The sequence below is a fragment of the Scyliorhinus canicula genome, chromosome 2, assembly GCF_902713615.1.
Source record: "Scyliorhinus canicula chromosome 2, sScyCan1.1, whole genome shotgun sequence".
NCBI lineage: Eukaryota > Metazoa > Chordata > Chondrichthyes > Carcharhiniformes > Scyliorhinidae > Scyliorhinus > Scyliorhinus canicula.
In genome coordinates this window covers 175,936,975-175,964,598 of record NC_052147.1, presented here as the reverse complement: position 1 = coordinate 175,964,598, position 27,624 = coordinate 175,936,975, and the positions used below count along the sequence as shown (strand labels likewise).

At 52.6% G+C, this 27,624-nt stretch overlaps 1 protein-coding gene across 4 annotated transcripts in view; it reads right to left on the bottom strand.

Moving 5' to 3' along the window:
• The window catches only part of LOC119961788 (E3 ubiquitin-protein ligase HECW2-like), a 514,237-nt gene that overhangs the window by 154,972 nt on the left and 331,641 nt on the right, over positions 1–27,624 (bottom strand). For all 4 annotated transcript variants that reach the window (XM_038789112.1, XM_038789113.1, XM_038789110.1 and 1 more), the window contains exon 11: positions 26,551–26,701. In XM_038789112.1, the coding sequence (XP_038645040.1) occupies positions 26,551–26,701 (151 nt within the window). The remainder of the gene's footprint in view (positions 1–26,550; positions 26,702–27,624) is intronic.

Here is a 27,624-nt window from a genome sequence, read left to right as displayed (position 1 = left end):
CACAACTTAAAACTCCAGGGTTTTGGACCCATTGGTGAGAAAGTTGGGGACAAGTTGTTTCCACGCCGTGGGTTATCCAGCTACTTCACAGCTGTTAGCTGGTTTAAGGTGGCCTACCTGGGCAGGAAGTCTGCTGGTCAATCAAATACCAAGCAGCTCATTAGTTCTAGCAGCACCACTGGGTGCGGTGGCCACTAGTGTGAGAACTGCATCCAGACCCCAACTGTGTGGAGCACTTTAAGGTGACCCACCCCCACATCAGCCTACACAATGAATGCTGCCAGGCTGGATGTTTGGCATGGGCTTCACTGGCTTCTGGTTAACTCGCAGTGGTTGTGGGATGAGGACCATTAATCGGCCACTTAAGGTCCTCAATTAGCGCAAGGATAGGCAGATCTCCTGCACCTTCTCTGTCACAGTGAAGGCAGGAATGGGGTATAGGCAGCAGGCATGACACCCAATTTTACAGGCTGCCCCCTCCCACTCACCTGTCAACCCACTTTCTGGGGGCCACAGAATACAGCCATAATCTGGGCACTTTCAATGCTTCTTTAATTTATGTCTACACAGAAGATAGAGTGATCAATACAACAACTAGAAATCCAAGGACCAAGTCTGTGGTGCTGTTCCTCTGGAAAGCAGTTACACTAGAAGTGAGGAGGGAATTCATAATTGGGAGATCAGACCTTGCGGCGATTGTTAAATTGACTATGTTTTGTGTGCTGACATTGTACCCATTTCATGCTGAAAAGTCTCTGGCTGGGTGTGATAAACGGTATTAATAACTGCGGTAAACGGTACCTGACCTTTAATACCTTGCCCCTTTAAGATGCTTGGAACCCTGGGGGACTCCGCCTCTGGCTACGCCCCCAGGAAACGGTATATAGGATAGGGCTCCATGTGGTGAGCACACTTCTCTCGGATGCTGTTCAGTTCTCTGTAGGTTAAAGCCTTTTGATTACCGACCTCGCTCTTGCGTCGTCATTGGAGGGTGCCTCAATTTAATCTACAGACACATCAAGATGGACAGCGTCTAAAACCGGAGAAATTCAACCTGGACGCCAGGTCACCGGAAGCCCCGGAAATGTTTAAATATTGGCTCCGGTGTTTCGAGGACTATCTGGACTCCTCAACGACTGATGTCGACAGCACTCACAAGCTGCGCTTACTACATGGCCGGGTGAGCCACTGACTCTCCGCCATGATCGAGAACGCTACGACCTATGATGCGGCGGTCGAAATACTGAAGAAACGCTTCATAAAACCTACTAACGAGGTACACGCCAGACATTTGCTCTCAACCTGCAGCCAGCGTTCCGGGGAAACGCTGGACGAGTTCGTGGAAAGACTCAATGCGCTCGCGAGGAACTGCAACCACAAAGCAGTGACGGCAGAAGACCACAGGAACTTGCATATTCGCGACGCCCTTGTGTCCGGTATCAGGTCCTCGTACATCCGGTAGTGGCTCCTAGAAGACGGGGCAAAGGATCTCCAGGGCACGGTAACGCTCGCCTCTTCTCTCGAAACGGCCCACCGTAACCTCCGTACGTACTCCGCGGACCTTGCGAACCCCTCTTGATCCCCTCCAGACTCGGCCACGCTACAGGCCTGTGCCGCGCGGCGATCCGCTCACTCCGGGAGTTCCCCATGCTATTTCTGTGGGCAAGGCCAGCACCCATGTGAGCGTTGCCCGGCCAGCTCCGCGATCTGCAACGACTGCGGGAAGAAAGGGCACTTCACTAAAGTCTGCCTGGCTGGGCCCAAAGGCCACAAACGAAACCCTCACCAGGCCCAGAAATCAAGCTCTTGGTCTCACAGACCCCGCAACGCGGCCGTGCTGCGGCCGGGCACGGCCACTTCCGATGCGTCATTGACCTCGTGCGAGTCATGGGAGCGGCCATCTTGGCGGCGGCCATCTTCGAAACCCGACACGTTCGACCGGCGGTGGCGGCCATCTTGTGACTCCGGGCGGCCATTTTGAGAGTTCGACTCTGACGGCCCGCAACTAGGAGCGATCACACTCGATCAATCGCGGCCAAAGCACCTGCGTAACTCGATGATGCAGGTTCAAGCCAACGGCCACGACACTCCCTGTCTATTCGACTCCGGGAGCACGGAGAGCTTTATCCATCCAGACATGGTACGGCGCTGCTCCCTGCGCACCCACCCCGACTCCCAAACTATCGCCCTCGCTTCTGGGTCCCACTCGGTACAAATCACGGGGTACTGTGTCGCCAACCTCGCAATTCAAGGCGCTGAATACACCCGATTTAAACTCTTCATCCTCCCTCGCCTCTGCGCCCCCCTGCTGCTCGGTCTGGACTTTCAGTACAGCCACTGGAGCCTGACACTGAAGTTCGGCGGGCCCCTGCCCCCACTCACGGTCTGCAGCCTGGCGACACTCAAAGTTGCGCCACCCTCCCTCTTCGCGAACCTCACTCCCGACTGTAAGCCTGTCGCCACCAGGAGTCGCCGGTACAGTACCCAAGACATGACCTTCATCAAGTCAGAGGTTCAGCGGCTACTAAAAGAGGGGGTCATAGAGGCCAGCAACAGCCCTTGGAGGGCTCAAGTATTGGTAGTCCGCTCCGGGGAAAAGCAGCGAATGGTCGTGGATTATAGCCACACCATAAACCGCTTTACGCAACTAGATGCGTATCCACTTCCCTGCATAGCAGAAATGGTGACCCAAATCGCCCAGTATCAGGTATTCTCCACGGTCGACCTTAAATCGGCCTATCATCAACTCCCTATCTGCCCACAGGACCGCCCCTACACGGCTTTTGAAGCAGCCGGTCAGCTGTTTCACTTCCTCAGGGTCCCTTTTGGTGTCACAAACGGAGTCTCCGTTTTCCAGGGGGCAATGGATCATATGGTGGACCAGTACGGCTTACGGGCCACCTTCCCGTACTTGGACAACGTCACCATCTGCGGCCATGATCAGCAGGACCACGACGCAAACCTGAGCAGGTTCCTCCAGACCGTGTCGCGTCTTTTCGTCCGACGTCACTTCGTCCAACGACACTTCGTCCACGTCTTTTGGTCCAACGTCTTTTTGTCCGCCCTTCTTTTGGTCCAACGTCAGTTCGTCCAATTATCCAATTACAAATTAACTCCGTATAAAACCATTTAATTGATAAAATGCAAGTACAATACAGCAAGTGAATTTAATTGCTAAAATGCAAGTAATTGATAAAATGCAAGTAAAATGCAAGTTGAAAAATGCAGTTAAAAAGTTAAAAAATCTAAAAATGCAGTTAAAAAATCTAAAAGTTTACTAATTACTTTAAATTCCCGAAATTACTTAAAATTGATGTAAATTGTAAATTCCCGAAATTCCCTAAAAGTTAGATTTCCAGAACTGTACCCAAGAGAGAATAATGGGGCGAGGACAAGATGATTTGATATTCTACAATTCCGACAGACACAGATATAAGTGGGAGTCTAATTGGATTTAGACAATGAGTGCAGTTCTGAAAGAAGCAGATTTAAACTCGATTTTCGTCGGGTGATTAAAACCTCTGGTTGGCAGTGGGTTCTGACATTACAGGTCTGAAATGATCAAATATTCCATCAGATACAATGGCTCTCATCGCGCTGGAGCATACATGGGTGAATATCCTGCAGCTTATCTTAATGATGTCTGGAGATCAAGCAGCACCAATGCAGAACTGAACCTCAAGAGGCGAAATAGGTGGAGAGGATCCTTGAGCAGTAACATTGAAAAACTAAATTAAACTATTTGTAATTGGATAATTGGACGAAGTGACGTTGGACCAAAAGACGGGCGGACAAAAAGACGTTGGACCAAAAGACGTGGACGAAGTGTCGTTGGACTAAATGACGTCGGACGAAAAGACATAGCACCCCTCCAGACTGCCCGGGCCCTCAACCTCACGTACAACAAAGAGAAATGCGTGTTTCACACAACCCAGCTAGCCATCCTCGGCTACGTCGTGGACAATGGGGTCCTAGGCCTAGACCCCGACCGCATGCATCCCCTTAAGGAACTTCCCCTTCCCCATAGCCTCAAGACACTCAAACGGTGCTTGGGGCTTTTCTCCTATTACGCCCAGTGGGTCCCCAGATATGCGGACAAAGCCCGACCACTCATTAAGACCACGGTTTTTCCCCTGACGGCTGAGGCCCAGTCGGCTTTCAACCGTATCAAGGCCGACATCATCAAGGCCGCCATGCACGCCGTGGACGAAGCCATCTCCATCCAAGTAGAAAGCGACGCATCAGACGTCACCCTGGCTGCTACCCTCAACCAGGCAGGCAGGCCAGTAGCGTTCTTCTCCCGAACCCTCAACGCCTCGGAAATACGGCACTCTGCAGTTGAGAAGGAGGCACTAGCCATAGTGGAGGCCGTGCGACACTGGAGGCACTACCCAGCCGGTAGGAGGTTCACCCTCGTCACTGACCAACGGTCGGTCGCCTTTATGTTCGATAACGCACAACGGGGCAAAATAAAGAATGACAAAATTCTGAGGTGGAGAATAGAGCTCTCCACCTATACGTACAATATTAAATATTGCCCGGGGAAGCTCAACGAGTCCCCAGATGCCCTGTCCCACAGCACGTGCGCCAACGTGCAATTGGACTACCTGAGATCCATCTACGATGACCTGTGCCACCCGGGGGTCACCCGGCTTGCCCACTTCATCAAGTCCCGCAACCAACCCTACTCCACAGGGGAGGTCAAGGCCATGACTAAGGCATGCCAGATCTGTGCGGAATGCAAACCGCAATTCTATCGACCAGACAAGGCCCGCCTGATAAAGGCCTCTGGGCCCTTTGAGCGACTAAGTGTGGACTTCAAAGGGCCCCTCCTGTCCACCAACCGCAACATCTATTTCCTCACCGTCATCGATGAGTTCTCCCGCTTCCCTTTTGCTGCCCCCTGCCCCGATATGACCTCGGCCTCCGTGATCAAGGCACTGCGCAGCATCTTCACACTGTTTGGTTTCCCCGCTTATATCCACAGCGACCGGGGTACATCGTTCATGAGCGATGAGCTGCGTCGGTACCTGCTCAGCAAGGGCATTGCCTCGAGCAGAACGACGGGCTATAACCCACGGGGAAACAGGCAAGTGGAGAGGGAGAACGCAACAGTTTGGAAGGCTGTACTCCTAGCCCTACGGTCAAGGAGTCTCCCAATCGCCCGCTGGCAGGAGGTCCTACCCGATGCCCTGCACTCCATTAGGTCGCTCCTCTGTACAGCCACGAACGAGACCCCTCACAATCGTTTGTTTGTCTTCCCCAGGAAGTCCATCTCTGGGGTCTCGCTTCCACTCTGGCTAACGACTCCGGGTCCAGTCCTACTCCGGCCACACGTGAGGAGCCATAAAACGGATACAATAGTCGTGAGGGCCCACCTGCTGCATGCAAACCCTCAATACGCCTACGTCAAGCACCCCAACGGCAGGCAGGATACCGTCTCCCTGCGAGACCTGGCACCCGCTGGCTCTCCCACCGACCCCACCGACTCTCCCACCGACGCCGACGTTTTCGCCACCGACCCCCCCCCCCCCCCTTCTACCGACGCTCCCCGCCCCGCATCGACCGCCGACTCCGACAGCGCCCCCCCCTCATAGCGCCCCCTGCCCTACCCAGCCGGCCACCGGCACCAATCACCCCTGATGCCCCCCCCCAAGGCGGAAAAAGGCTCAGTCAACCGTGCTCCCGGATAGACCACCATCGGAACCGACCGCATCCACGGCGCCACCACCGGAGCAGCGAAAGTCAGCACGGACGATCAGACCACCACAAAGACTGAACTTATAACTCCACTTCACCCCCGACGGGCTATGTGTTTTTTTTAAACAGGGGGTGAATGTGATGAACGGTATTAATAACTGCGGTAAACGGTACCTGACCTTTAATACCTTGCCCCTTTAAGATGCTTGGAACCCTGGGGGACTCCGCCTCTGGCTACGCCCCCAGGAAACAGTATATAGGATAAGGCTCCATGTGGTGAGCACACTTCTCTCAGATGCTGTTCAGTTCTCTGTAGATTAAAGCCTCACTAGGATTTTCTGCACTCCCTGCAGAGGCAGCTTGCCATTGGTCACCGTTGGGATCTTCCACACCCACCAAAGTCTATAGCATTTTGCATGGCTAGCCTGCCCTGCCGCGAGGGAACCTGCCGCGAGGGAACCTGCCGCGAGGGAACCTGCCGCGAGGGAACCTGCCGCGAGGGAACCTGCCGCAAGGCACTGCTTTCGACGTATCTGGAAAGGCCCGCCAGCAGGAAGGTTGGGAAACTCCCACCCTCAGATTTAAGTGAACACCTGGCAGAATTTGGCGTATTTCCCATGAGCACCCATTTAGAATGTCAGAAAGGAAACCCTCATTAGTGATGCTCTCAAAATGGAGCAAGGCTTAATATGCATTCTATCTGCACTGTTTACAGTGAGTTAAATTCTCCGCTTCACAAAGCCGGAACGTGAACCGCGATTGGAAGGAGAACCGAGCGTTCGGCCAAAATAGAGATAGCTCACTCCGCAGGACCACCAGCTGTCTCCAAGCCCTGCCTGCTTACTGCTACCATTCATCCTGCCCCAGTCAGGTTGTCACAACCTGTGTGTCACACCCAGGACCCACATCACACTGTAGTTCAGCACCCACCAGATGCACACTTCCCTGCCTCACATCCATCTGTAGGATCTGCCCACACACAAGCCTCTAAGCGTGGAGATAATTGGTGACACTGTTACTCTGTCCACCACATATATATCTATATCGGCTAGATATAGCATTTGAGGAGAATGGGATCAAAGGCTATGGGGATAAAGCAGGATTAGGCTAGTGAGTTGGATGATCAGCCATGATCGTGATGAATGGCGGAGCAGGCTCGAAAGGCCAAAAGGCCTCCTCCTGCTACTATCTTCTATGTATAACCAGGTGCCACCCTGCTGGCGGAATAATGCCCGATTCACCCAGTGAAGAGACCAACAGTAGACCCCACTGGACAGGGCAGAGACTGCAGAGCTTATCGCTGACACAGGTTGCGGCTGTCACTGGTACCCCTATTGACAGGAACAGGTGGTGAGGATAGAGGCTCCCCGGTGCCACTTACTGATGGGTGCAGTGTGGAAGGCGACATATCCGGGGGGGGGGGGGGGGGGGGGGCCTGAGTGGGGGGGGTGGGATTGGGAGGGTGGAGCTGAAATGCAACTCAGGGTCACCATGTTGCCTATTGGAACTGGACAGGCAAAGGAACTCTCATCTTGCTAACATGTCTTCTCTTGCAGTGGATGAATCTTGGAGTACAGCTAGGAATGCTCGCCATCCACCTGGTTGTAACTGCTGCTGTGGACGCGCTGAGGCTGGAGGCACAGGGACTGTACGGGGAGGAGTGGGTACCTGCCTCCATACCCACGTGATGCTAGGTGCATCATCATCTGCTACAGATTAGCCTGAGTCTTTGGCGGTACACACGGTCCGGAATGTCCTCGAAGGATGGTGGACTCTGCACAACAGGAGCCTGCCCCAGAATAGTAGGGACCAGCCGGTGAGGCTGGAGTACCGGCAGTCCAACAGGCCGAGGATGAGATGCGAACGAGACGCTGCATCAGGCCACGTTTATTCCTTCGGCACCATCCTTCGAGGACATTTCGGACCACGTCTGCCGCCAAAGACTCAGGCTAATCTGTAACAGATGATGATGCACCTGGCATCACGTGGGTATGGAGGCAGATACCCACTCCTGGTGGCCGACAAGGCGATGGTCGGTCTGAACTTTTATGCCTCTCGGTCTTTCCTGGGGCCGAGTGGGGATCTGTCTGGGATATCACCAACATCTGGGCACAAGTGCATCCATGCCATGACGGATGCCCTACATGCCCGGGCAGCAGACTGTATCAACTTCAATCTACGCCAAGCCCACCAGGATGCCAGGGCAGTAGAATTTGCTGCCTCCGTTGGCATAACCAGGTCCAGGGGTGATGGATGGGACACATGACCCCTTACGGGCACCGACTCATCAGGGGGTGCCCATCATCAATAGGAAGGGCTTCTACTCCCTGAATGTGCAGTTGGCGTGTGACCACCAGCTGCTCGTCATGCATGTCTGTGCCCGATACTCGGGAAGCCCGCACAATGGCGGTTTCCGGCACCTTTGAGGTGTTCCCTCAGGTGAGGTGTTGGCTCTTGGGCGGCAAGGATTACCCGCTGAGGTCGTGGCTAATGACGCCCGTCCGGAAGCCCCAGACCAAGGCGGAGAACTGCTGTAACGACCCCCATGCAGCAACCGGGAGGATCATTTAGTGGTGCATCGGCATGCTAAAGATGCAATTCCAGTGCCTGGACCACTCCAGTGAAGCTCTCAAGATAACCCCAGGAGGGTGTCAAACATTGTGCTGGCCTGCTGCGTCCTGCACAGCATCGCGCAGCAGAGGGGGACATTCCGGAGGAGGAAGAGGAATGCCAGGCCTCATCTGCCAAGAAGGACAAGGAGGTTGTCCAGTAAAAACCAAGCATGGAGCCCGGGCTGCCGTGGCAGACCGCTGCACATGGGATAGCCTCATCACCACCAGATTTGGCAACCAGGAGACTTGCCACCGATGTTTCCACCACCCAGTCCAACCTCTTACTTGCCCTGCCTATCCCCTACCCATAGCCGCTTCACATCGTCCCCTGTCCCTCATCCCTTTACTCCATCACACCACCCCAGCTCACCCTTCCCCCTCTGAGGGTCCTACCAGCATCACTACAGGCCCTGGGCAGGCAGTGTCAGTGGGGGCTTGTCCACGGGACGGAGGATGATGACGACTCGCTGTGAGATGAGATCTGGTGCTGCTTATTGTTTGACAAAGTCTGACTCCTGTCTTCAGGGTCTGCCCAGGTGATCCCTGAATGTGTTCTGACCATTACATCTCCCTCCATACATCTTTTGGGTGGTGGTGGTGGGGGGTGGGGGTATGGAGAAGGGGGTTGGTGGTGGGTCATTCACTGGGTAAGCTTTCCTACAAGACGGACTCACATTTCTGACCCCGTTCCCTGTGACCTCTGATGGTGAGTCCAGTTGGATTGTCCAACAGTCCAGGGGACCTGCCCGTGCCATCCTCCAATACCCACACGACCAACCTCCTGTCTTCCAACCCACCCCCCCCCCCCCCCCCCAACCACCACCACCACCCTCTATAACCAGCCACATCCCTTCAGACAGAGGACTGAAGGTCAGAATCTTTGTGAAAAGGTCTTTAATGGTAACTATATACATTATTGTGTCCTGACCCCTGCCATTAACCTATATGCGGCACTGTGCCAACTTAACTTGTGTCTAACTTCCTAATTTTCCATGGACTATCGCTCCTTCTAGATGTGACCCTAGACAGCACATCAGATGTGGAGGCGGCCTGCTGCGTATCTTGCCCACTGACCCGAGGTACCTTTGGTGCCCGTCCTCTGGAGGGCCTACACCTGGATGAGCCCAGCTGAATTTTCGGTGTCACAGGTGATGAGTTGCGACCATGCTCTGCCCGCTAACCGCGAGATGCGCCAGTGTCAGGTGGGGAGCGATTCAGAAGCAGTGCCAAGGTGCCTGGGTGGCATCAGTCCCAGGGTGAAAGCCTTCCCGGATACCAACCACCCAGGGGCCTCCGATTGCCTGAGAGAGGGCCTCCGATGGCCTAAGAGGGACCCCCCTCTCCCACCCCCCAAGTACCCTGGGGAAGCTTGCACTTCAGGGCAATTGTCATGCAAAGCCCAGCACAACTTTGGGGTCCCCCCCCCCCCCCCCTCCCCCCCCCAATAATCCGACACTGGGGAGTTTGGACGTTACAGCCCAGAGTTTCCTCGTCTCCTTGATGCACAAAAATAAATACACAATACAATTCCTGTCTGTGGTGAATTATAAACCGAGTAATTCACACTGTGTTCCACTATATGTATTGTGTCTTTGTGAGCTCTGTATACGAGTCGTTGCGTGGCTCTGCCCATAGGGGGAGATGAGGAGTTTGTACTGGGCTCCACCCTTGGCTCCTCCCACTAACCCCGGAAGTATAAAGCTCTGCAGTCGTGAGCCTGCTGCCAGTTCATCTCGTCGCAGGCAGGCTCTGTTGTAAGATTATTAAAACCACTGTTCACTTCCAATCACGTGTCTTGTGAACTTGAAGAAAACTACTATGGAATCAGCCCTCAAACCTGACCGACTAGAACTCGACCCGCAGGCTGCAGAGGCGAAAGAAATCTTTCTACACTGGCTCAGATGTTTCAAGGTCTACCTGGATGAATCAAGCACTTCAGAAACTACGGAGGAGCAGAAACTCAGTCTACTGCAAGCAAGGGTGAGCCACCGTATCTCTACTCAACTTAACAGTACTACCTCGTATACGGAGGCCCTGGCCATGCTCGATCGAATGTACGTGAGGCCCATCAACGAGGTCTACGCGCGCCACATTTTTACGACCCGCCGCCAGCGCCCCACGGAGTCGCTGGACGAATTCCTGCGCGATTTAAAAGCCTTAGCTCGGTACTGTAATTATCAGGCTGTAACAGCCGCCAAACATATGGAGCTCACTGTCCGAGATGTATACGTGGCAGGGCTCAGGTCAAACTATGTGCGCCAGCGGTTGCTTGAAAAAAGGGCCCAGAACTTGGAGGACACTGTAGAGTTAGCTACAACCATGGAGGTCTCGTTCCGCAGCCTCAATTCATTCCCCGCGGACCAAGCGACCCCATCATGGCCCCCGACCTACGACTGCCCCAGGCGATCCACGGGGGTGGCCATCTTGGGATCCATCGTCTTCAAACACTGAAACTCACCTCGAAGACTATGACCTCAGCGGACAGTCATCACGGGGCCACTCCAGCACAGCTGATCGAGCCACCGACTACCCGCAACTCAGCGCAGTCACGTTGGACCAGTCACGTCCGAAACACCTTCGCAACTCGATGATGACCGTTAAAATCAACGGGTACAGTACACCGTGCCTCTTTGACTCCGGGAGCACCGAGAGCTTCGTACACCCAGATCTAGTAAGACGCTGTTCGCTTCTTATCTTCCCTGCACGGCAAACTATCTCCCTCGCTTCGGGCTCACACTCTGTTCACCTCCAAGGGCGCACCGTCGCGACCCTAACGATTCAGGGCGCCAGCTACTCGAACTTCCAGCTGTACGTACTCCCCAAACTCTGCGCCCCACTCTTACTGGGACTCGACTTCCAGTGCAACCTCAAAAGACTCACACTCAGCTTCGGCGGGCCCCTATCTCCACTCACTATCTGCAGTCTAACGACGCTAAAATCGACCCCCCTCCACTCTTTGCCAATCTCACTCCGGAGTGCAAACCCGTAGCCACTCGCAGCAGGCGGTACAGCCTGCAGGACAGGATGTTTATCAGAACCGAAGTCCAAAGGCTCCTACGTGAGGGGATCATAGAGGCCAGTAATAGCCCCTGGAGAGCTCAGGTGGTGGTCGTCAAGACCGGGGAAAAATTCCGAATGGTAATGGGCTATAGCCAAACCATTAATTGGTTCACGCTCCTCGATGCGTACCCCCTCCCCAGGATTGCAGACATGGTGAATCAGATCGCCCAGTATCGCATTTTCCCCACAGTGGATCTGAAGTCTGCATACCACCAGCTCCCAATCCGCCTGGAGGACTGCCACTACACAGTGTTCGAGGCCGATGGCCGCCTCTTTCATTTCCTCCGGGTTCCCTTTGGCGTCACGAATGGGGTCTCTGTGTTCCAACGAGCAATGGATCGAATGGTGGACCAGTACGGGCTGCGGGCCACATATCCGTACTTGGACAACGTCACCATCTGCGGCCATGACCAGCAGGACCACGACGCTAACCTCCATCGATTTCTCCAGACTGCGCAGAAACTCAACCTCACGTATAACACGGAGAAATGCGTTTTCCGCACGACCAGGCTAGCCATCCTCGGCTATGTCGTGGAAAACGGAGTCCTGGTCCCCGACCCGGACCGTATGCTTACAACTCCCTCTCCCTCATTGTCCCAGGGCCCTCAAAAGGTGCCTGGGAGTTTTCTCTAATTATGCCGAGTGGGTCCCTCAATATGCGGACAAAGCCCGCCCACTATTTAAGACCACACTCTTTCCTCCGTCAGATGAGGCTCGCCAGGCCTTCAACTGCATCAAGGAGGACATCGCCAAAGTGGCCATACGGGCGGTGGACGAATCCGTCCCCTTTCAGGTGGAGAGCGACGCCTCAGAGGTTGCTCTTGCAGCCACACTAAATCAGGCAGGGAGACTAGTCGCCTTTTCCTCCCGAACCCTCTCCGCTTCGGAACTTCGACACTCCTCAGTCGAAAAGGAAGCACAAGCCATCGTGGAAGCTATACGACACTGGAGGCACTCCCTCGCAGGTAGGTGGTCCACCCTCATCACCGACCAAAGATCGGTTGCCTTCATGTTTGACAACTCACAAAGGGGTAAAATTAAAAATGATAAGATCCTGCGGTGGAGGATCAAACTCTCCACCTACAAGTACGATATTATGTATCGACCGGGGAAGCTCAACGGGCCCCCAGATGCCCTGTCCCGCGGCACGTGCGCCAGCGCGCAAGGTGACCACCTGAAAGCTATCCACAATGACCTCTGCCATCCGGGGGTCACCCGGCTCGCCCACTATGTCAAAGCCCGAAATCTGCCTTTCTCCACCGAGGAGGTAAAAGCCATCACCAGGGATTGCCCGATCTGCGCGGAGTGCAAACCGCATAGGGCCCACCTGGTAAAGGCCTCCCGGCCCTTTGAACGCCTGAGCATCGATTTCAAAGGGCCACTCCCCTCGACCAATCGGAATGTGTACTTCCTGAACGTCATCGACGAGTTCACCCGCTTCCCATTTGCCATCCCGTGCCCCGATATGACCTCCCACACAGTCATCAGAGCTCTGCACAGCATCTTCTCCCTGTTTGGGTTCCCCAGCTACGTACACAGCGACAGGGGTTCGTCCTTTATGAGCGACGAGCTGCGTCAGTACCTGCTCGACAAGGGCATCGCCTCGAGCAGGACTACCAGCTACAACCCCAGGGGGAACGGGCAGGTAGAGAGGGAGAATGCGACAGTCTGGAAGTCCGTCCTACTGACCCTCCGGTCCAGGAACCTCCCGACCTCCCATTGGCAGGAGGTCCTCCCTGACGCGCTCCATGCTATTAGGTCCCTCCTATGTACAGCCACCAACCAGACCCCTCATGAACGGCTATTTGTTTTTTCTAGGGGCAGAACCACGGGGGTTTCGCTCCTAGCATGGTTGAAGACACCAGGCCCGGTTCTCCTCCGTAAGCACGTCCGGGCACACAAAACTGACCCACTCTTAGAAAGAGTGCTCCTACTCCACTCCAACCCTCAATACGCTTTCATCGAATACCCTGACGGCCGTCAGGACACTGTTTCCCTCCGGGACCTGGCGCCTGCAGGATTGCAGGATCCAATCCCACCACTACTACTGCCGAGGTACCCCTCACACTACACCCCGCACAACCCTCCGCGCCCTGCGCCCCCGCTCCTACAGGTTCACTGCCCGTGCTCCACGCCCCCGCGCTTATGGGTTTCCGGCGCTCCCCGTCGCCAGTCGAACCAGTCGGGTATGAAGCTCGGACCGAATCACCCCTGGAGTCCACCATCGTACCCTCACCGACCGCCACCACCCAGCCACCAGAAGAGGCTGCAACCACGGTGCTTCGCCGATCCCAAAGGACGACTCGGCCGCAGGACTGGCTCAATTTGTAGACCCATCACCCCCGCCAGACTTGATTATTTTACAGGGGGTGAATGTGGTGAATTATAAACCGAGTAATTCACACTGTGTTCCACTATATGTATTGTGTCTTTGTGAGCTCGGTATACGAGCCGTTGCGCGGCTCTGCCATAGGGGGAGATGAGGAGTTTGTACTGGGCTCCACCCATGGCTCCACCCATGGCTCCACCCATGGCTCCTCCCACTAACCAGAAGTATAAAGCTCTGCAGTCGTGAGCCTGCTGCCAGTTCATCTTGTCTCAGGCAGTCTCTGTTGTAAGATTATTAAAACCACTGTTCACTTCCAAAGATGTGTCTTGTGAATTGATGGTCACATCACTGTCTGCGTCGACTTTTAAATAGAAGCTCGCTTATACTCTGAGAAACAAGCCACTATCTCTTGCTGTCTGCTGGCTGGAATGAAACCTAGAAATACTGTTTGCTAGTCAGCTGGAGAGCGGAAACACTAATTGGTGACTCACCACAGGAGGCCCCATATAAACCTGGGAACTCTGTCAAAGAGGATCACAGACAATGAATCTTTCCTCTTTGCAAAAAGCTCAGGCAAAACCTTCAATCAAACTCACTATTCTAGACTGTGGCCTGATTCTGATATGTGCCAAGTGGCTCGAAACCACACAAAAAAATATATAATGAGCACACCCAGCAGAGGATGGAGAAATCTTGCAGTGACTGTATCCTATTTGTTAATCTATTAGCAGCACGGTAGCACAGTGATTAGCACTGTGGCTTCATAGCGTCAGGGTCCCAGGTTCAATACCCCGCTGGGTCACTGTCTGTGCAGAGTCTGCACATTCTCCCCGATGTGCGTGGGTTTCCTCCGGGTGCTCCGATTTCCTCCCACAGTCCAAAGATGTGCAGGTTAGGTGGATTCGTCATGTTAAATTACCCTTAGTGTCCAGAAAGGTCAGGAGGGGTTATTGGGTTATGGGGATAGGGCGGTGAGGGCTTAAAGTGGGTCGGTGCAGACTCGATGGGCCGAATGGCCTCACTCTAATTATGTAGATTGCTATCTGAGCAGCAAAATTTTGCAGCATGTTTTTAATAGAGTAATGCATCTAAAATGACCCCAGCTGCTCACTAAAATGTATGTAAATTACCCAAAATTGCAGAAAGTAATTAGCACTGGTTGATCTCACGATTGGGTGCCCTGTGCTGACCACTTTGACTTGTTGATTCTAGTCACAAAGAATCCATCATAGAAATTGATTATAGAGCCATCCAGTGGCGGCCATGGAGTGAGAGGTCGCTTATTTTGTAGCTCCTGCTCGTGATGGACTTTTGGGACCTTTTTCCCTGATGTATGGGGGATTTGATCGGTAAAATTGGAGGCTGGTGAAGAAGAGAAGAAGAATTCCCCACCGGTTTATGGAGTCGTGGACCAGAAGTGGTTTCCAAATAGAGATTGTTCGACAAAGAAGGGAGTGGAGTCAGCGGCACAGTGGCGGAGGCTCAGGGACTGGGATTGCTGGCCCAGTGGTCAACGGAGCAGCTGGTGAACTTCCTCCAGGAGAGCTTTGCCAAGCAAAGGCAAGAGTACTTGGACCCGATTAAGACAGGGATTGACCGGGTGTAGCAAAGATTGGAAGCCCAGGGACAGGCGATCAAGAAGATGGAAAAGGCAGCTTTTGAGCACGAGGACCAGCTAACTGCAATGGAGGTGGAGATGGGGCTGATGAGGGACCACCAGAAAAGGCTGCACAAAAAGGTGGAGTATTTGGAGAACAGGTCACGCAGGCAGAACCTGAGGATCGTTGGTCTCCCGGAGAGTATTGAAGATCGGTCGCAGGGGCATACGTGGCGCGTATGCTTGAAAAGCTGATGGGAGAAGGTGCGTTGACTCGGCCCTTGGAGGTGGACAGGGCGCACAGAGCGCTTGCGAGGAAGCCGCAGATGAATGAGCCACCGAGGGAAATAGCACCAGTTCATGGACAAGGAGCAGACCTTGAGGTGGGCCAAGCAGGTGAGGAGCTGCAAATGGGAAGATAACGAGCTGCGCATTTACCAGGACTTGGGTACAGAACTGACTAAGAGAAGGGCGAGCTTCAACAAAGGAAAGGGGTGAATTTCGGCATGCTGTACCCAGCTCCTTTGGGGGTCACTTATGAAGGTCAAGAATTCTATTTCGTATTGTCAGATGAGGTGATGAACTTTGTGAAAGACAGGGGACTGGTAGGTGGAGTACACTGAACTTGGGGACGGATAATTCTGTACTTGTGCCACTTAATTTATTTTCTTTTTGGGTTTTGTATGTATTGGTTTTTGTATCAAGTTTTGGGCCGTTGCTCAGTGTTGTATGTGGGTTAACTTTGTTCTAATTGGGGGATGGTGGGTGGAATTTTCTTCTTTGTGTTTGTTGGGGATTGTAATTTGCATATATCTGTTTGAGCGGGGCGGGGAGATCAGTTGGGGGGTAGAATGCTTGATGCGGGTCTACCAGGCTCGCTGGGCGGGCTAGCTCACGGAAGCACAGTGGGGTGAGCAGGTGACTTGTTTGTTATGGGGGGTTGGGATCGTTGTTTTGTTTAGGTGGGAAGGGGTGGGAGGGGGGGAACTGTTCTGCTGACAGGGGTGGGATTGGTGCTTGGAAACAAATGGGAGGTTGATGATGGTGGACACCCGAGGGCAGGCCTGAGAAGGCGCGGGACGTGGACCAGAGGCTGGACTAAGAAGGGTAATGGTTGATTGGCAGGGAGGTGGCTGAGGTGGGGTGCCCTCCGACCAGGCTGATCACATGGAACGTGAGAGGGCTGAATGGTCAAGAGGGCTCGTGTGTTTGCGCATCTGAAAGGACTGAGGGCGGACGTGGCAATGCTCAGGAGACATACTGAGGGTGGTGGATCAGACTAGGCTGAGAAAGGGTTGGGTAGAGCAGGTATTTCAATCGGGGCTAGATTCTAAAACTAGGGGGGTTACGATCTTGATTAATAAGCCGGTTTCATTTGAGGTAGGGAGAGTAGTGGTGGATTTGGGGGGGGCTAAGTATGTTATGGTAAGTGGGAAGTTGGAGGGGATGTCGGTGGTCTTAGTATATACTTACGCACCAAACTGGGATGACGCGGAGTTTATGAGGCGGATATTGGGGAAGATCCTGGACCTGGAGTCACATAGGTTGATCATTGGAGGGGACTTTAATACGGTCATTAAACCAAGGTTAGATCGGTCGAGTTCAAGGACAGGGAGGGTGCCAGCCACGGCGAAGGAGCTAAAATGGTTTTTGGAACAAATGGGAGGGTGGGGGTAGATTCGTGGAGGTTTGGACGGCAAAGAGCGAAGGAGTTTTCTTTTTTCTCCCAGGTTCACCAAGTGTACTCGCGGATTGATTTTTTTGTTTTGAACAAGGCTTTTCTAGCGAGGGTGGTGGGTGCCAAGTATTCGGCAACCGTTGTGTCAGACCATGCCCCACACTGGGTGGACGTACAAGTGAGCAAGGAGGGGGGTCAGCACCCACAATGGAGACTGGATGTCGGACTGTTAGCAGATGAGGGGGTGTACAGACGGGTGGGGGAGACCATCCAGAATTATTTAGAGATAAATGATATGGGGGAAATTTTGGCAGCAACGGTGCGGGAAGCGCTGAAGGCGGTGGTTAGGGGGGAGCTAATTTCGATACGGGCTCACAGGGAGAAGGTGGAATGGACAGAGATGGATAGGTTGATTAGGGAGATACTCCAGGTGTATAGCAGGTATTCTGAAGCCCCGGAGGCAGGGTTGAAGGAGCGGCAGAAGCTGCAGATGGAGTTTGGGCTGTTATCCACAGGGAAGGCGGTGGGGCAGTTGAGGAAGGCGAGAGAGGCGGTATATGAGTATGGGGAGAAGGCCAGTAGGATGCTAACACGCCAGCTAAGGAAAAGTGAGGCGGCCAGGGAGATAGGAAGAGTGAAGGACAGAGGAGGAAGCATGGTACAGGACCCAGCGGGGTTGAATGGGGTGGTTGAGTTTTGCAGTCGGTTGTATGAGTTAGAGCCCCCAGCTGGGGCGGAGGGGATGAGGCAGTTCTTGGAAAGGTTGAAGTTTCTGAAAGTGGAGGAAGGGTTGGTGGAGGGGCTGGGAGCCCTGATCGGGATTGAAGAAATACTAGAGGGATTGGAGGCCATGCAGTTGGGCAAGGCCCCGGGACCGGATGGCTATCCAGTGGAATTGTACAAGAAGTTCTCTGGGATGCTGGGCCCGCTGCTGGCGAGGGCATTTAATGAGGCAAAGGAACGAGGTATTCTTCCTCCAACAATGTCACAGGCCTCGATTTCATTGATCCTGAAGCTAGAGAAGGACCCAAAGCAATGTGGGTCATATAGACCAATCTCCCTATTAAATGTTGATGTCAAATTGCTGGCCAAAATCCTGGCCTCGAGGATAGAGGACTGTGTTTGGGGGTGATAGGGGAAGACCAGACGGGGTTTGTTAAGGGTAGACAGTTAACGGACAATGTTAGAAGGCTCCTGAATGTGACCATGATGCCCTCCGAGGGGCAGGAGATGGAAGCGATGGTCGCTAGGGACGCGGAGAAGGCCTTTGACCAGGTGGAATGGAATTATTTGTGGGAGGTCCTGGGACGGTTCAGGTTTGGTCAGGACTTCATTGACTGGGTTCGGCTGCTGTACCAGGCATCGATGGCGAGCGTGCGGACGCACCGGGTGAGTTCGGACTATTTTAGACTGCAGTGGGGGACGAGGCAAAGATGCCCCCTCTCCCCATTGGCATTGGCAATGAGAGCATCAAAGGGGCCAGTCCGGGGGGGGGGGGGGGGGGGGGGGGGGAACACACGGTCTCGCTATATGCAGATGACCTACTCCTATATTACGACCCGTTAGGGGGAATGGGGGAGATTTTGTGGCTCCTCGGGGAATTTAGCCGGTTGTCGGGGTACAAATTGAATATGAGTAAAAGTGAGGTTTGTGTGATCCAAGCGAGGGGCAAAAGAGGAGACTGGAGGAGTTGCCGTTTAAGGTGGTGGGAGGGAGTTTTAGTTACCTGGGTATTCAGGTGGCATGGAGATGGGAGCAGCTACACAAATTAAATCTCGGCCGATCAGTGGAACAAATGAAGGAGGACTTCCGGAGGTGGGACATGCTCCCGTTGTCACTGGCGAGGATGGTACAGACCGTGAAAATGATGGTTCTTCCAAGATTTTTGCTTGTTTTTCAGTGTCTCCCTATTTTTATTCCAAAGTCCTTTTTTAAGCGGGAGAATAGGGTGATATCTGGGTTTGTGTGGGCGGGTAAAAGCCCGCGAGTGAAGAAAGTGTTGCTGGAGCAGAACCAAGGGGAGGGAGGGCTGGCACTGCCGAACTTTAGCAACTACTACTGGGCGGCGAATATAGCCATGATTAGGAAGTGGGTAGCTGGGGAGGGAACGGAGTGGAAGCGAGTGGAGGTGACATAATGTAAGGGCACAGGTTTGAAGGCATTGGTAACGGCACCCCTGCCATTCTCGCCGGCCCGGTACTCCACAAGCCCAGTGGTAGTGACGGCCCTGAGAGTTTGGGGGCAATGGTGGAAGCATATAGGAGTAGAGGGAGCGTCGATGTGGGCTCCAATCTGTGGTAATCACCGGTTTGTGCCGGGGATGATGGATGGGGTGTTTCGTAGGTGGCAGAGAGTGGGTATTGAGAGGCTGGGGGATCTGTTTATTGATGGGAGCTTTCCGGTCTGGAGGATCTGGAAGTAAGTTTGAATTGCTGGGAGGGAATGGGTTCCGATATCTCCAGGTAAGGGATTTTGTGCGAAGGCAAGTTTTTACCTTTCCGCTCAATCCGCCACAGGGAATACAAGATAAAGTAGTCTCTAGAACGGGGAGGGGGGGGGGTATTGGAAATTTACAAAGAACTCATGGAGTGGAAGGAAACCCAGATAGGTGAGACAAAATGTAAATGAGAAGATGAGTTGGGAAAGGAGTTAGAGGCGGGTCTGTGAGAGAATGCTCTGAGTAGTCAGTACGTCCTCATGTGCCAGGCTCAGCCTGATACAATTGGTGGTCCACCGGGCACACATAATGGTGGCCCAGAGGAGCAGGTTTTTTGGGGTAAAGGGCAGGTGTGGGCGATGTGCAGGAGGGCCCGCAATCATGACCACATATTTTGGGCATGCCCGAAGCTCAAGGGATTCTGGCAGAGATTTGCAGATACCATGTCCAGGATGTTAGAGGTGACGATCTTTGGAGTGTCGGAAGACCCGGGAGTCCAGGGGGCGAGAAAGGCTGATGTTTTGGCCTTTGCCTCCTTGGTAGCCCAGAGATGGATCTTACTAGCGTGAAGGGACTCGAAGCCCCCGAAAGCAGAGGTATGGGTTAGTGACATGGCTGGGTTTCTCAGGCTTAAGAAAATCAAGTTCGCCCTCAGAGGTTTATCATTAGGGTTCGTTTGGAGGTGGCAGCCGTTTATCGACTTCTTCAGAGACAACTGAACAGTCAGCAGATTCAATATGGGGGGGTTGGTTAGGGAGCAAGGGGAGTAGTGGGAGGGAGTTAGACTATGTCGGTCTAGCTTAGGTGAGAACTGTGGAAGATGGAGGGGTGTGTTATGCGTTGAACTGTTTATATCTGCACTCTTTTGTCATTATAAATCAGCGGGAGTGGGAATCACGCCCCGCCAATCGGCGTGCCCCCCTCGGTGATTCGCCGGCCCGCGATGGGCCAAAGTCCCGCCGCTGACAGGCCAATCCCGCCGACGTGGTTTAAACCACCTCTGGTGCCGGCGGGATTGGCGGCGCGAGCGGGCCCCCGGGGTCCTGGGGGGGACGCCGGGCGATCGGACCCCGGGGGGTGCCTCCACGGTGGCCTGGCCCGCGATCGGGGCCCACCGATCGGCGGGTGGGCCAGTGCCGTAGGGGCACTCTTTTTCTTCCGCCGCCGCCACAATCTCCACCATGGCGGAGGCGGAAGAGACCCTCCCTACCGCGCATGCGCCTGTAGTGACGTCAGCGGCCGCTGACGCACCGGCGCATGCGCGGACCGGCGAAAGCCTTTCGGCCAGCCCCGACACCGGGTGGCGTAGCGCCAAAGGCCGTTGGTGCCAGTTTTGGCGCCATCAGCGGAGCGGAAACCACTCCGGCGCGGGCCTAGCCCCTAAAGGTGCGGAATATTCCACACCTTTGGAGAGGCCTGACGCCGGAGTGGTTGGCGCCACTCCGCTACGCCGGGACCCCCGCCCCGCTGGGTAGGGGAGAATCCTGGCCAGGGTGCGATTTCACAACCTCGGCGCACCACACTTGGTGTTGCGACAAAACTGTTGAATCTCATGAGAGGCCACTCACGAGATTCGCGAGGCTTAAAACATCTCACGAGATTCAATCGAACTTCATGAGAAGTCATGAACGGGATCTGGCTCGCGCTGGGCGAGATTCAGATATGCATATTTAAATGAGCCACAAACGTGCACCAGTCATAACGGCACATGGGAGGGGGGTCACCCAGGCAATTTGACACTCCTGGGTGGTCAGGGAGGTACCCTGGCACTTCCACTGGTGACCAGGTACCTTGGCGCTACCAGCTTGGCACTTTGGCCCTACCATTAGGGTACTCTGGCAGAGCTGCGAGGCTGGCAGGGGCACTTCCCTGGTGCCAATGTGCCTGCCAGGTTGTCCATGCCAGGGTCTGGGCCTGCAGGTGCCTTACCCACAAGAGGTGGGGTGAGGGGGCCTCAAGGACCCCAGAAGATGAAAGTTGTTTGAAATGTGGGGATCCAGAGGCTGCAGTCGGGTCTTTAAGGGTGGGGGGGGGGGGGGGAGGGTCAAAAGATCGGGGCTGCCTTTAAAAATGGTGCGCTGATCAGCGAGTAGTCTTCCTAGCTTTGACAAAGAGTCATCCAGACTCGAAACGCTAGCTCCATTCTTTCTCCACAGATGCTGTCAGACCTGCTGAGATTGTCCAGCATTCTCTGTTTTTGTTTCAGATTCCAGCACTTGCAGTAATTTGCTTTTCTCTTGAAGAGTGGGAGGGTGGCCATCTTGGTGATGCAGTGGCTATAAGCTCAGAAGAGGGCCAAGAAACAGGTGAAGCCAGAAGTTAATAATAATAATCGCTTATTGTCACAAGTAGGCTTCAATGAAGTTACTGTGAAAGCCCCTAGTCACCACATTCCGCCGCCTGTTCGGGGACGCCGGTACGGGAATTGAACCTGCGCTGCTGGCCTTGTTCTGCATTACAAGCCAGCTGTTTAGCCACTGTGCTAAACCAGCTGCTGTTAGAACAATAGATCTGAAAAGCTCATGTTTGATCCTTCATTCAACCACACTTAAGAATACTGTACGCAGTGCTGGTCTCAATATTAAAAAAAGGATAGAGGCAATGGTGAAATAAAAGATTTACAAGAATGATACCGAAAATACGAGATAGTAACTATCAGGAACAAGAGATTGAGGGACTTGCTCTACAAAAGAGATGGCTCAGGGATAACTTATTAGAGATCTTCAATATCATTGGGAGGGTGGGGATGTAGAGCTGATCTGCAGAATTTTTTCAGCCAGGTAGAGGCAGGTTCCAGGATGGGAAAGTCCCAGAAAATAGCATCAGGTCATGATCCCAACATCATTTCCCCCATTCTGGGGCAGTTTCCATCTGCTGTGGGGAACCCTTATGGGTCTGTGGGAAAGCAATTGAGATTATCAAAAAGTCACTTTTGGGGCTTCCGGTGGCAGCATCTGCTTGGAAGTCGCACATTGGGAGGCTCCTGCTCGAGGCTCTGGTTTTTGGATTTTAAAGCCCGGTTTCAGGAGCAGTTTTTGAACAAGCTGGTGCAGGAAAGCGTAAGGAAGGTGGGGAATGTCTAAGACCCAGAAGAAAGCTGCTGGGAAGAAAGGGGGGGAAACGTTCGCCGTCAAGTGAACGGGTCAGCTCAGCAGCAGGAAAGGCTGGATCGCTGGATGGGGCCGCTCCCCTCAGTGTAAGTTCTGACCGAGATGATGACTGGAGAATGTGAGAGGTAGTTCGCCAAGCACATGGAGATGCTGCAAATGGAGATGATGGCTGCGGTGAAGGAGTGGGTGGAGGAGGCGATTGCCCTGGTGAAAGAAGCAATGTTGAAGACATCGGCAGAGGTACGGGAGCAAGGAGAGAAGTTGAAGGGGGTGGAGGAGGCTCTGTCACAGCACTGTGACCAGTTCACCTCGATGGGTGAGGAGCTGCGAAGGACAATGGAGGCTAACAAAAGGCTCAGAGCTAAAGTGGAGGACCTGGAGAACAGTTCAAAGTGGCAGAACTTACGAATTGTGGGCCTGCCTGAGGGGGTGGAGGGCCCAAGGCAGACTGAGTACTTTACGAAGATGCTGGCAGAGTTGTTGGGGGAGGGGATATGAGCTGGACTGGGCTCATTGGTCCCTCAGGCCCAAACCAAAAGCAAATGAGCCAACGAGGGCAGTGATAATTTCACAAGTTTCACATCAAAGAGAAGGTCTTGAGTTGGGTGAAGCAAAGACTTGAGATGAAGTGGGAAGGAGTTGGTATTCAAATATACCAGCACTTGGTGGTGGAGCTGCCGAAAAGGCTGGCGGCCTTCGGACGGGTGAAGGCGGCACTCAACAGTAATGGTGTGAGGTTTGGCGTGGTCTACCCGGCGAAGCTGAGGGTGATCTGCAATTCGAGAGACTTCTACTTAAAGATAGTGGAGGCAGCAGAGGCGTTTGTGAAGGCTGAAGGATTCAGACTGAAATGAGGGATGGGACTGGGATTGGGACTTGGACTGAAGGGATGGGGACTCTGCTTAGCCTTTATCTTTCTTTTTGGGTTGTTTTCTGTATTTACGGGGGTGACATCTGGATTTTTGGGTTAGTTGAATGGGGAAGGGTAGTTTACCTTTGTTACAGTCTATAGTTGATTACAATTTTACTGAGTTTTGGCAGTTTTCTGGGTGTGGTTTTTCAACAGGCTTTGTTTGTTTGTCTTTGTTTTCAGTGAATGGGTCATGGGGGAGTGGATTGGGAGGAGGGGGGCCTGGGTAAGGGCCTCCAGACTAGCAATCGAAGGTTGGCTAGTGAACGGAAGTATAGTGGGGGGAGGGATCGATTCTAAGAGAGGTTTTCAAGATGAAGTGGATGGGGAAGAATCTATGGGTCGGGGCAGGGGTTAGAAAGGGATGGGGTGGGTCGGACCTGAAGGGCAGGGCCCAGGGTTATGATGATGGTGAATAGGAGGTGGGGGGGTGAGAGACCCCAGTCAGAATAGTGACGTTGAACGTGAGGGGGTTAGGGGGGGGGGGGGGGGGGCTGGGTAAGAGATTGAGTGTTTTTACACGCTTAAAGAGCTTAAAGGCTGACGTGGTGAAGTTGCAGGAGACCCAATTGAGTGTGAAGGATCAGGTGAAGCTTTGGAAGGGTTGGGTGAGTCAAGCCCTCAGGTTGTCAGGTGGAAAGGTAGTGGCGTCCAGGAGGGCAGGTACGTGATAGTGAGGGGGGCGCAAGAGGGGGGGCTGGTGGCACTGGTGAGTGTATAGGGCCCCAACTGGGATAATGTGGGGTTTGTGAGGAAGGCCATTTCGGACTTGGATTCGCACAAACTAATAGTGGGAGGGGATTGGAACTTGGTACAAGAGCCAAGGATGGATAGGTCTCAGCCGTGCATGCTCGCCCAGTAGCGGGGAGAGGGGTGCGAAGGCGCTGACTGGGCTCATGAGGAAAATGGGAGGGATGGAGCCATGAAGGTTCTTACATCGGAGGGAGCAGGAGTATTTGTTTTTCTCATTTGTTCACAAGGTTTATTCGAGGATAGACTTTTTTGTAATAGGGAAGGGGCTGTTGACTGGGATTAGGGGATTAGAGCAATTTCGGATCACGCGCCACATTGGGTGGACATGGTCCTGGAGAAGGGGATAGCGCAGAGACCGGGATGGAGACTGGATGTGGGATTGCTGGGGGAGCAAAGTTTTTGTCAGTAGATTGGGTGGGTGATTGAGGAGTACGTGGCTTTAACTGTACTGGGGAAGTATCGCAGGCAGTGGTATGGGAGGCCCTGAAAGCGGTAGTGAGTGGGGAGGTGATATCGTTTAAGGCCAAGGTGGATAAAGTGGAGAGGGAAGAGCATCAAAAGGCTGAAAGATGAGATGTTGGCGGTGGACAGGAGGAGGGAACTACAGGCAAGCTTTGATCGGTTGTCCACGGGAAAGGCGGTGCGCCAACTGAGGCGGGTGAGGCGAGCGATTTATGAGTATGGAGAGATGGCAAGCCAACTTCGAAGGGAGGCGGTAGCGAGGGAAATTGTCCAGGTGCGGGATAGGATGGAGAAATTGGTGGTGGCCCTGGACCAAATTAATAAGGTGTTGAAGGAGCTTTATGAAAATTTGTGTAGGTCGAAACCGCCGGGGGAGAATCAGAGGATGCGGGTGTTCCTAGATGGATTGGAGTATCCGAGGCTGGAGGAGGAAGATAGGGTCACACTGGAGAGGCCTTTGGGGAAACAGGAGGTAAAGGAGGCAATTGGGAGGATGCAATCAGGGAAGGTGGAAGGGACAGATGGGTCCCTACTAGAGTATTACAAGAAATTTAAGGATAAATTGACGCCGCTGATGGTGGGGATGTTTGAAGAGGCGAAAGGGAAGGGGGGGCTGCTCCCACAAACATTGGGGCAGGCCTCAATCTCCTTGTTGTTAAAGAAAGATAAGGACCCCACGGAGTGTGGGTCGTACAGGCCTACATCGTGACTGTTGATGCAAAGCTATTGACGAAGGTACGGACGACTAGGTTGGAGGGGTGCCTCCTGAAGGTGATAGGGGAGGTTCAGACGGGGTTTGTGGAAGTAAGGCAGTTATTTTCAAATATTAGAAGGTTATTAAATGTAATCATGACACCAGTTGAGGGAAAGGAGACAGAGGTGGAGGGGGTGGACGTGGAAAAGGCATTTCATCGAGTAGAATGGGGGTATTTGATTGCGGTTCTTGAGAGATTTGGGATCGATCCGCAATCAGAGAGTGGGTACGGCTATTATATAAGGAACCGAGGGCGAGTGTCCGCACAAACTATATGCACCGGGGGATCGGTCACGGGTGTCCTATGTCCCCTCTGTTATTTGCATTAGTGATATTGGCCATCGCTTCATGGAGCTCGGGACTGTGGAAGGGAATAGTACTGTGGGGGGGGGGGGAAACATAAGGGGCTGGATTCTCTGCTCCCCGACGCCAAAATCACATTCGGCGACAGGGCAAAGAATCCGTTTTGACGCCAATATCGGGAGTGCCGCCGGTTTTTATATTCTCCTCCAAAGCTCCGTACTCATCGAACATTGTGTGTGTGTGTGTGTGTGTGGGGGGGGGGGGGGGGGGGGGGGGGGGGGAGGATGTATGCGTGAAGTTTTGGTCTTATACTGAATGGTGGATTGGTATTGTATTTGTTTTTGTTTGTTTTCTTTTGTTGTTTATTTGATGAAAATGTTGAAAATGAGGAGAATAAAAAGATTTTTTTAAAAACTAGGAGTCAAAAATTAAAGGTAGACACTAATAAATACAATAAGCCATTTAGGTGAAACTTCTTTATGCATTGAGTGGTTAGGACATGATACCACATTAGATTGTTGTGGCAAACAGCATAAGTGTATTTAAGGAGGAGAAGTAAGTTAAGTTTGAGATAAGAAGGATATGCAGAGAAGTGTAGGATGGGAGGAGGGTCATGTGGAGGATAGGTTGAATAACCTGTTGATGCTGCAGTTCATCACCTCAACTCACTTTCTGGTTGCTATTTCCAGGCTGAGTTGCAGTCAGCCAAGTTGTTTTGACTCTCTCTTGTTTTGCCTCACTCTTAGTTCAACAGTCTGACAGTGGACATCTGGTTATCTGAAGAGACTATACTAACAAATAATTAACAGTTGAGCTAAAATTAGGTTCAGTTGCTGTTCATTTACCTTCTATTAAGTTGCTCCATCTGTTGGATTGAATTGGAACGTTGAACAATTTGTTGACAGGCAGGAGTTGTGGGTCTTTGCCAAGTGGTTGTCCTGTTCACATGGTCTACATAAAATATCCGGCCATGGCTATCAATCCGAGCTTCCCAATCTATAGTGTTAGAAAAGTAAACAAATCAAGAGGCAGAATTATGATGGTCAGCATCTGCCACGTAAGAATTATAGCACATTCCCAAAAACTTGAAGGTTTCAACTTGTGCCAGCCAAATTTGAATGCTTGAATGTATATCTTGAATAAAGATAATTTATGTGATGACAAAAGTACAGAAGATAACATCTTAACAACAAAATGAGTACTGTGGCCATCGTACTGGTTTAATACTTGCATTTTAGCTAGACCATCTTTACAGGTACAAATACTGCCCATTTATGAAATATTTCACAAAGTATTTTGAATATTGTGGAACCTAGTAGCTTGCCTACAAAATGGTTGAATGATTTATGACATAAATCTTAGGAAGGGGTGGCCCTGGGGGACAGGGGTGACTCACTTGCTATGGGACATAATTTTGCATGAGAAATTAGGGATGGCTATGATATACTCAGGACTGTGATTAATATTGTTAATCCAAATGCATTAACATCAGTGATTTATTTTCACGGCAAAAATGATTCCATGTCACCTGGTGTATTCCCCCCCAACTTGCAACCAACAATTCTGAATGACACAAACCTAAAAAGATTCCGCCTCCTTCAACATTTATAACAAGGTTGGTGCAAAACAGGATGATTTTTGAATACTCGAAGCCCCCTCCAACCGTCCACCTCTCACCTGCAGCATTTTAAAGAATAAACTCAATTCCTCTTCTGCGACCTCACAATCACGTTGAAAAACAATTAAGTAATTGCAATTTAACAAGGATATAATTCCAAAGATATTTCTCCCATTAATTTTCTATGTGTTTTTCCTCTCCAAAGGTGACATTTCATGCTGTGATATGGTTTTGGAGATTGCAGTAATCCCCTTATACTTTGTTCAGGTGCTCATTCAGCAAAACTACAATCAGCGACTTG